This window comes from Pithys albifrons, chromosome 8, assembly GCF_047495875.1.
Source record: "Pithys albifrons albifrons isolate INPA30051 chromosome 8, PitAlb_v1, whole genome shotgun sequence".
Taxonomy (NCBI): domain Eukaryota; kingdom Metazoa; phylum Chordata; class Aves; order Passeriformes; family Thamnophilidae; genus Pithys; species Pithys albifrons.
In genome coordinates this window covers 25,190,622-25,201,123 of record NC_092465.1, presented here as the reverse complement: position 1 = coordinate 25,201,123, position 10,502 = coordinate 25,190,622, and the positions used below count along the sequence as shown (strand labels likewise).

The window sequence follows — 10,502 nt, the reverse complement described above, 5'->3', positions numbered from 1 at the left end:
AGGTTCAGCAATGAGAAAAAAAAAAGTCTGACAGAAGGACTAAGCCAATGAGAGAGCTACAGGTTTTCAAGATATATTTCGGGCTCAGACAATGACTAACAAAGAGCAATGTTTTCCTGGGCAAGAGTCATCACAAATCAAGATGAGAGGTCCACGTGTGTATGTGAGAGAGGTGTGTCTGTGTCATGGCACATTCAGCCCCAGCACCTCAGAAATATTCTCTCTTGCTTTGGGCTAAAGCTCAGCATTTGAGATGTCCACCTGCAATATTACTCCAGCCAGAACATCCTTAGCTTTGCATCACTGGCTGCTCATGCCCTAACTCCACTAAAGCCAGCCTTTTTCCAAGGGGCACCTGACAGGCTACATTGTGTAGAGCATTCCTCATCTACTTAATTTTTCCAACTTGTCCACCCTTCTCCCACAATTACTTAGTTTATGGCCATCAGTACTACTACACTGAGCACCTCAACAAGGCTTGCAAACATCAAGTGCATGGATCCTTGCATATTCCCTACTGAAAAACCACACAAAATTATTTTTGCACAAGAGCTTACAATAAAATATTTTGGGTTTCAGACATAATTTTTATCCTAATGCACACTTGCCATTGGGTGTCCTTGGAATATGATTGCAGGCTTTTTATATCTCTGTTCTGTGTCTGATCCTAGTCCTAGGGTCTTGATATATTCATAACTCATTTAGTTGAATGTTAAGACTGCCCCCCTTTGATAGAGGGCAATCAAATAATTTACAGGAATTGATATAAGAACAAGTACACCTTTTGGATTACAGTATGTCCTCTCTTCTGTGCATCTTTGCATTGACAGAGGGCAAATGAAGTGTGTTATCTGATGCTCATCCAAAGCTTTGTGGATTAGAGGTTGAGACACCTCCTTGAGACACGGAGGAAGAGTACACCATGTCAGTAGGGTGTTGGGATAAGCACTTTCATAGCTGGGGTAGTTAACATTCCTGGAGCACCTCTGAAAAGTAGCCACATGTGACAGCACATACTCTTGGGCATTTGACACAATGTTGTGAAATACCAGTGGCAATCATGTGGGTAAGCTGGGAGATGTGACAGGAATGGCAGAGGAAGGCAATCGCTTAAAATGTGGTGATGTGCATAATTAAGAATATGCCCATATACACTTTAAATGCTTAGCAAGAGTTTCAGCTGACTAATTCTATTCTACAGCTGTAAAGGTTATGCTGTACTGTGACAGGAAAATGTTTTTCTGTCATGCACAGCTAACTGTAGAACACTTAAAGCACAAGCCAGGTGTGAACTCACTCCAAGAGGTAAAAACAAAGCCGTGTTATATAATAAGATTTAATGATTATTTGAATCTGTTTTTCCATCCCTGTGGATCATTGATTTAACCTTTCTTGTTTTGTTCTTGGGACATTGCTAAAACAAGTAACCATGTTCTGAAATTAATAGGATCATTTTTTTGTATAACCCTGTTAAAAGTGTTTTGACTTTTATTTTCTTCAATAAAGAATCACTAACAGAAGCAATATTTTTTCTAGGAACTGCAAAATATTAGCCAAATGTTCAGATTGGATGGCCGTAGAGAACAAATGTGTAAGCTGTTAGGTGCATAGCCTGGGGTTGAACCTTTATTTTCTCTAAGAGAAAAACAAAACCGGACCTTTTAAAGCCACCACTAAGGAGATTTCTATTTAGAGAATATGCAATAACTCATATTGAGACAAGATTTTAATCTCAGCAAAGCTTTGGATAATCTGCTGGCACCTGTATTTGCTGCTCTTCCACCCCATTGCACTGCTTACACTGAGGCCAAAGGCCAGATCCTGCTAGTGTGTTTGTGGCAACTGTCCTGCTTATGTGAGGGAGAGTCTTAGCAGAATTTGGGCAAAGGTTTGTCAGAATCTGCTCTTGAAAGTGTTACCAAGGAGGAAATTATACCACTGTATCATCTTTTATATTCCTCTGGAGCCTCTTGTTATTTTTTACATGTAGTGTGCTGGTTGGCATTATTTGTTGTGGCACAAGTCATACCGATGCATTATGCTGCCTGACGTGGGGAAATAAGGTGAAGTATAGACACCTCTGTCCCTGGGAAACCGGGAGAAAAATAATATCTAGGATGATTTTGCAAAGACTTGGTAAAGACTTTTCAGATGTAGATCTCGGCTACTGGAGGCTCTCCATCAGCCTATGTGAGTTCTGGGGAGGTTTTTATAGTGGTTTCATGATACAAGCAAGCAGAGATGTTTTTGGTACTATGTAGATACCGTTGCAGGTGCTATGGAGTCTTGTGGCTGCTGAGGCCTCTGTATCTTACTAAGACATGAACTCCAGTTAACAAGTGTCATATTTGTAAGAATTCAGCTCTGCAGATCAAGGAAAAAGAAAGAAATGTACAAAAAAAAAAAAGGTTTTGTGTGGGATAATTTGAGCATGCAGTAAGTATTGCTGTAAAAGGAGATAATGTGGCTGGGCATTGCAAAGAAAAGAAAAATATCTACATTGATGTATCTTACACAGATATATGTATCTTTCACCCCCTTAAAAATCATCATTATTAATTTTAAAGGGTTAAAAATAATGTCAGATTTCTTTCCTTCTTTGATTCTGTGATTCATGTGTCCCATTTTAAAGTCTACACCCTGTGAAGAGGAGTGCATTATCAAGGAAAGAGGCTTGCCAGGGACAGAAGGTAATTTCCCGTAGCAGGTGCATACAGCAGGTGGTACACAGTGTACCTGCAACGAAAAGGTAGATTTAGGCTAAGATTTTATTTAATATGGAAAACTTATTGCATCCTGAGCCACTACTGGGGATGTGCCAAAATTCGTGTCTGCAGCATGATTTATTACGTGAAAATACCACCGAACTAATCAGTGGAGTTACTAATTAATACAAATCTGCATTTTTGCATAAGCAATTAGTGCAAAGAGGGTGCAATGAAAGAGGAAGTTTGACTCATTTAATCTCAGTGTCTATTCAAGCGGAAAGACCCACTAGGGCAAGGCACTAGGATCTACATTCGGAATTTTTTTCCTTTTGATTAGTTAAAGGAACTAAAAGGTCAAATTATCAATATTTAATTCAAATGGAAATGCATTTGTTCAAGAGGAAAGAAAACACTTTATTTAAACAAGGTGGGACTCTGGGGGTAAATGCCTGGATCAAAAATAATTAGATTTTGCAGTTATAACAGCATCTAAATCCCTTCTGATAAGAATCCTTTTTCCTAATAAGAGAGGTGGTTTCACACTGTTAGCAAAGTCTGCTGACGCTATTTAAACTGTAGCTCAGGCAGTAGCCGGCCTACCAATACAATTTAGACATTTGCTTTAATGGTATGTACTTCTCTGATTTGGATTTTTTAATCAATTTGAATTATATTTTAAATCTATTGCGATTTCATAATTGTGTGCACTTGACTAAAAGAGTAATTTTAAAGGTTGATAATTAAACCTTGGTGGTGATGTATTTTCCATTAACTAAATAGAAGTTTACATTTATAGAATTAAAACAACAGCATTTACCTAACGGGGAAAGGCTCAATGAAATTAATACACTGAGTTTTAAGGGGGAAAAGAGCAGAAAATGCACCTTAATCAGTCGTACAATTTTCGAGCCCAGCTGTACACTGTATCCTAGAGAGACACTACGAAATGTAATACAGATGCACCCCGCACCGAACCGGTACCGAAGCGGCACTTCAAAGCGTTATTTTCCCCCGGTGATTCCTGAGCCACGGCAGCTAGAGCAGGCTGTTCACAGCTCCGAGTGATCCGAGCAGTGGGACTGCCCTCTCCTTCCGTCCTCTCCTCTCGCTGCAGCATTTGGAAGTGGGAGAGCAGGGGAAAACCGCGGGCAAACCCAAGCCGGTCCCTCCCTAGCCCGAACTCCGCGCCGGTGCGATATGGTGGCGTGGGACGGAGGGACACAGACACCGAATAGGGACGTTTTCCCTTCTCTTTTTTTCAGGATAACCTGCGGGGTGTGTGTGGGTGTCTCTCCGGAGAGAAGGGGAGCAGGAAACGTGATAGCGAAAGGAGAAAGCCCGAACAGCCCAGACTACCCTAGCAGTAAATCACTCGCTCAATTATAAGCGCGGCTTCCTCTCTCCAATAGCTCTAAGCTATTTGGGAAGGCATCCTTTCGCCGCACTCTCGCAGGTGCAATATGAATCAATTATCTTAATTAAGATAATGCCGCAAACCCAAGGGATTTCATCGGGAGCAGATTTCGCGTCCCGGACAACCGCAAGGCGTTTCCACAGCGTTGCTCCCCCTCGCAACAAGCCTCCCTCCTGCCAGGCCGGGACAGGGTTCAGCCCCGGTGGCGACCCGCGGAGGGGCCGCTCTCGCTGGCACCGCCCGCCCCACTGGGCCCCAACCGACCCCGAGGATCTCCTCCTGCCGGGGCCGGGAGGCAGCAGCTGAGACGGGAGCAGGGGGGGCTGGAGCTTTGTTGGGACGCGTGCGGTTCGCGTGCCGCGCCGTGGGAGGAGGGGGAAAGGGGGGAAAGAGAGCGGAGGGAGGCAGGGAGAGAGGGAAGAAAGGAAAAAGATAAGGAAAAGGAAAATAAAAAGGAAAAGCAAAAGTAAAAATTAAAAAAAAAAGAAAGGAAAAGAAAATCAAAACATTCGGGAGGAAAAACAACCAGAAGCTGAATTAGAAGCCAGATGGAGAAGGAGGAGTCTGTAGGTCAGGGAGTAAAAAAAAAAAAAAAAAGGTACGCTTGGAGCGATAAAATCAAGCGGTTGGAAGAAGAGAGACAGGGAAGGTGGGAAACTGGAGCCACTGAGCCAGGCAAGGGATGGCCCGAGCAGGGAAGGCAAAGCCGACTGCGTGGGAGAAGCAGTGGCGAAGCGACGGAGCAACAGAGAGCCCCAGCGCATCTGGAGCGCAGCGTCCATTCTGGGCCCCGACGGGCGCCACGGCGCAGTGCTTCGTACCTGTCGACCCGGGTCCTCCACGGCCACGTGTGTCCACGAGGAGGAACGAGCCCCTGCGCCGAGCTCGGCGAATTTAAGCCCCCCTGTCCGACTGTCTGCCTCTTTATTTATCTCTCATCTGTCTATCGACAAAGTGTTGATTTTATTTTGCTCCCAGGGAAGATGACTGTGTTGATCAATCCCAGAAGCACACAAGCATCCCAAAGTTCTCACCGCTCCCCGAGCTAAAGCTTTCTGCCAGTGCCCTCCTCCCAGTATTTTTGCCTGGTGTTCCCCAGCGCCCCACGCTCCCGGGTGAATTCCCAGACTGAACCAATTATAAATGGGTGACATTTTCCAGCAGCCGAGACAGTGCTGGACCAAACCCATCTCTCTCCTGCGCCCTCCAAACCTGTTCGAAACTCACAGCTACGAAAACGCGTCCTCGCCGGGACCGCTGCCGCCCCAGCCGCTCTCCGTTAACGGGTCACGCTCCCGAGGGGGCGGTCGGCCTGGTGGAAGGCCCAGCTCAGTCGTCCGGGGCACGGGCATCCTCCCGGCTCCCGGCCCGGGGGCGACTCTATGGTTAGAGAGGGCTCGGCATGGACAGGAGTCGCCCTTCGGTGGGACGGAGCCGGCGCTTCCCTCCCTGCCGTGCCCTCAGGGAAGGGCCGCAGCCTCCTGTGACCCGGGGTTGCCCACCCCAGCCCCGCTCTCCTGACTCGGCGGCACACGCCGCGCTGTTAGACCTCTCTTCCCACGGAGAACCGGCCAGCTTGGAAATAAAAAACCGCAGCCGGTTGCCCTCGGTATTTGATTACTGGGAAGGTGAGTATCTCCCGGAGTCCCTTACTGCCGCCCCGCCGGCCCCGGGCTATGTAGGTCACCAAGAGGAGAAACATCTTAAAAATAACCCGATCTGGAAAAATATCTTCCGAAACCATCTCCTCAGCGCGGAATTATTTGTTCTACATTTGAAGACTCAAGAGGCGAAAATAATTTTATTTTATTTTTATTGATTAAATATTTGGATAACGCTAGCCTGTAGCACAGGTATCATGCGAGAGGGCTATTTCCCCGCTTGAAGTGCATCCCTAAGATTTGGTCAGCGATTGCAAACTCCGCCGAGGCGTTTAAAGACTTTAAAGCCACCACCACTCTTGCCATCTTTCTTCCAAACTTCCCGTTAACCGGCGGTATTTCCATCGAAAACTCGGGAAAAGCGAACCGATGTTTGCTCCACGCGTCAGGGACAGATCGGGGGCGGGTGGTGGGGGCAGGAGCCCCGGGACGTTCATTTTCCCCAGCACCCGGGAAATTCGGGGACGGGACGGGAGGGTGGTCTGTGGCGGCGAGGGAGCGGGTAAGACTGGGACGGCGAGTTTCCGGGAATCGGAGGCGCCCGTTAGGAGATGCGAAAGGCGGGCGGTGGGTATCCAGAACAATAGGAACAATGCTGTTCCGCGGGCCGGCGGCCCCTGGGTGGCGGGTGCGTGTGGTGCCGAGCGGTGCGGTGCTACCGCGTTGCGCCCCGCGCCCGCCGGCGTGTCCCGCGCGGTGACAGATGGCGCGGCCCGGCGGGTCACGGCGGGCGTGGCGGCTCCGCGGGCGGGCACGCGGACGCATACAAATAAGGGGCGTCACGTGGGGGGGGCGCCGCCGCCGCCGCCTGACGTGGGCGGCCATATGGCGCGTGCCACCGGGCGGGGCGGGGCGCGGGGCGGGGCGCGGGCGCGCGGGGCGGCGGCGGCCGCCGCGGTACCCTGGTCCCGGTGCCGGCCCCCTGCCGCGCATCCTCGGCCCCGCTATATAACGGGGGGAGCCCGGCGCTGCGCAACCTCGGGAAAAAAACCCAACACACACACACGCACACGCGCGGTGCCCTCGCACGGAGAGCTGTGCCGGGGTTATGAGACCGTCACCGCGCAGGAGAGGCTGAGCAACGAAGGTAACGGGAACCCGGGTTTTCTCCCCACGCGGGAAAAGGGTTGGCGGCGACTACCAGGGTGGGAGAGGATCCTGCGAGGTCGCAGCGGACGGGATCTTCCTCTGCCGCAACGGTTTCGGTTTTTATTGTCACTTGCGGTCGTTCCTGCCGGTGTGTGAGGGCACACCTGTATCCGTCCGTACAGGCACACGTGCAGAAGTGTATACATATATATATATGTAAATGTGTATGTGCATCCATACACACATATGTATATGTGCGTCCATTTATACAGACGCATATCACTTGTGTTGATGTGCTTCCACCTATGCCACCTCCGAACTTCCAGCTCCCTTTCCTCCTCGTAGTGCGGTCGCCACGGTCCCATCGCAGGCTGCTCCTCTGCGAGAGGGCAGGCGGCATTGTTTCTTCACGGTGTGCCCGATGCTGCCAGGGGACGGTCGCAACCCCATACGAAAGGTCCCCGTGGAAAGGGGGGGATGATGCTCCTTTACAACGGAGTGAATGACGGAGACGTGAAGCTTGGGCCAGTACTGCACCTGTTACCACGGGCGGGGGCCGGCACAGCACCGCCGCGGGAACCCAGCGACAGTTCTGTGGCCGAAGGCGGACCGAGGGGAGCAGGTGCTCGGCTCTCGCTGGGGCAGCACAAGCCTCGCTCAAGGAGGCGGCGAGGGCGAGCCACGGAGAGCGACGGGGACAGGCGCCACGGACGGCCATCCGTCCCTGCGGGTGCCTTGTGTGTTTCTCTCCACCCGCTCTGCTCAGTAAAAGTGTTTGAGGGTTTTTTTCCAAACCAAACCAAACCAATCTACTCTTGGTCCGCTCGCGTCGTGCCGCCCGGGCTGCCTCCCTCACGCATAATCTGTTTATATTCCTCGCTAATATCGCCGAGTTATATAATGGCATTTGAACATATGTGAACTTGATTATAAGAGAGGACCTCGAAAACAATTAAAAGTTTGCCCTGGCACGGTGGGGAATCCAGGGCTTCACCCAGGAGGGGACGGGGGGAACGGGGCGGAGTGAGGGGCCGGCGGCTTCTCCCCGTGGGCGACCGCGCGGGGACACGGGCGCTGCTCTAGGTGCTGACACGTCTCTTTTCTGTCTCCGCGATGCAGAGGCTCACCATGACCAAGTCGTACAGCGAGAGTGGGCTAATGGGCGAGCCCCAGCCGCAGGGCCCTCCGAGCTGGACGGACGAGTGCCTCAGCTCCCAGGACGAGGAGCACGAGGTGGACAAGAAGGAGGAGGACCTGGAGGGTCTGCATGCTGAGGCCGAGGAGGACTCGCTGCGGAACGGTGAGGAAGAGGATGAGGAGGACGACTTGGATGAAGAGGAGGAGGAAGAAGAGGAGGAGGAAGACGACGACCAGAAGCCCAAGAGGCGGGGCCCCAAGAAGAAGAAGATGACCAAGGCGCGCATGGAGCGGTTCAAGCTGCGGCGCATGAAGGCCAACGCCCGGGAGCGCAACCGCATGCACGGGCTGAACGCGGCCCTGGACAACCTGCGCAAGGTGGTGCCCTGCTACTCCAAGACGCAGAAGCTCTCAAAGATCGAGACCCTGCGCCTGGCCAAGAACTACATCTGGGCGCTCTCCGAGATCCTGCGCTCGGGTAAGAGCCCGGACCTGGTCTCCTTTGTTCAGACCCTCTGCAAGGGTCTGTCACAGCCCACCACCAACCTGGTGGCCGGCTGCCTGCAGCTCAACCCGCGGACTTTCCTTCCCGAGCAGAGCCAGGAGGTGCCGCCGCACGTGGCGGCGGCGGCGGCGGGCGCGCCCTTCCCGGCGCATCCCTACCCGTACCAGTCTCCGGGCCTGCCCAGCCCTCCCTACGGCACCATGGACAGCTCCCACCTCTTCCACCTCAAGCCGCCGCACGCCTACGGCGCCGCGCTGGAGCCCTTCTTCGAGAGCGGGCTGGCGGAGGGCGCCAGCCCCGCCTTCGACGGGCCGCTCAGCCCGCCCCTCAGCGTGAACGGCAACTTCTCCTTCAAGCACGAGCCGGCCGCCGACTTCGACAAGAGCTACGCCTTCTCCATGCACTACCCCGCCGCCGCCGCCGCCGCCGCCGCGCTCGCCGGCGCGCCCGCCCACGCCGCCATCTTCCCGCCCGCCGCCTCCCGCTGCGAGATCCCCGTGGACGGGCTGGCGCCCTACGAGGGCCACCCGCACCACGAGCGCGTCCTCAGCGCGCAGCTCAACGCCATCTTCCACGACTGAGCCTCCCCGCGCCGAGCGAGGGCAGGGGTAGCGCCGCACCCCGCCGCCCGCCACCGCCTTGTTTACAGGGGGCAGCCCGGCGGGTCCCGCCGCGTCCCCCCCCGCTCACCCGCTGTCTTTGCTGCCGCTCCTCCGAGCGACGCTGTAAATTGGGGTAGGGGCATTGGGATCGCGTCAATTACCTGATCGGGATAACAAAATCACAAGCAATAATTAGGATCTATGCAATTTTTAAACTAGCGATGGGCCAACTACAAAATATATATGAAATCTATATTTTTCAACCAACGTTTTACTACTTGTTACCTTTCCCATGCTGAATTATTTTGTTGTGATTTTGTACAGAATTTTTAATGACTTTTTATAACGTGAATTTCCTATTTTAAACCATGCAGCTTCATCAATTTTTATACATATTGGAAAGGTAGAATTATATCTAATTTATACAAAATGATTTAACTAATTTAAACCAGCAGAAAAGTGCTTAGAGAAGTTATGTTGCCTTAGCACTTCTTTCCTTTTCAAATAGATGAAGAAATAAAAAAATGCACAATCCGGGCAATTTCTTTCCCATGCAAGTCTCTTCTTTTTTTTTTCTTCTTTTTCCTTTCCCCCGTACAAGAACCATATCCCCTAGGTCTTGAGAAGATATAAGAACGATAGACTTAATTTCTATCAGAACACATTAATTCAACACATTACTTGCACAAACTTGTATATAAAGATTATAAGCAAATGCCAACACCCTTTTTAAATCGAAAGCTGCTTGACTATCACATACAATTTGCACTGTTTCTTTTTAGTCTTTGAATCCCTTGGCATTCCGTGGTTTTGGTTTTTTCCGGTTTTTTGGTTGTTGGGGTTTTTTCCTTTTTTTTTTTTTTTTTTAAGATAACTTGAAGATGTTGATGTTTCCAGGCGATATAAATGCATGATTTTATACATGTTCACAAAATCCATGGTTGTCATATGCTCATTTTATAAATCGGAACCGAAATCTAATCAGGTTGTTAAAGTCGGGCTATATACCTATAGTAGTCGATTAGTAGGGTAGCTTGAAACAAATTCAAACCATTTAACCCGTAATTAGAACAATAGCTATTGCATGTACAATGCAGTCCAGAATAAGTGCTGTTTGAAATGTAACGCTGGTTCAACTGGAATCAATCTGTACTGAATTTTGTTTGTAATCCTGTATATTATGGTGTAATGCACACTGGGATTTTAGAAAATTATCCATCCTTTGGCAACAACATAGTATTGAACATTTGGTCGAATGTTGCATTTCTCCTTAAATGTGATTTATTTTTTTCTTAGTGTAAGTAATTCCTATGGGATTATTGTTTTATTCGGATAGCTCATGAAAGGTGCAACATTTACTATTTGTAGAATAAAATTGGACTCAAA

At 50.3% G+C, this 10,502-nt stretch overlaps 1 protein-coding gene across 2 annotated transcripts; it reads left to right on the top strand.

The window, feature by feature from the left end:
* Positions 1 to 6,749: 6,749 nt before the first annotated feature.
* NEUROD1 (neuronal differentiation 1) lies at positions 6,750 to 10,502 on the top strand. 2 transcript variants are annotated; one of them, XM_071562788.1, is made up of 2 exons: positions 6,750 to 6,870; positions 7,992 to 10,502. In XM_071562788.1, the coding sequence occupies exon 2, from the start codon at positions 8,001 to 8,003 to the stop codon at positions 9,093 to 9,095; it is 1,095 nt and encodes a 364-aa protein (XP_071418889.1). In that variant the 5' UTR covers positions 6,750 to 6,870; positions 7,992 to 8,000; the 3' UTR covers positions 9,096 to 10,502. The 2 variants fall into 2 exon arrangements, with proteins under 2 accessions (XP_071418889.1, XP_071418887.1); XM_071562786.1 differs by lacking the exon at positions 6,750 to 6,870 and having other exon boundaries at positions 7,986 to 10,502.

What these genes read in the sequence shown, in the direction of transcription:
- NEUROD1 (XM_071562786.1), top strand. Translation starts at nt 7,986, where the DNA reads ATGCAGAGGCTCACCATGACCAAGTCGTACAGCGAGAGTGGGCTAATG.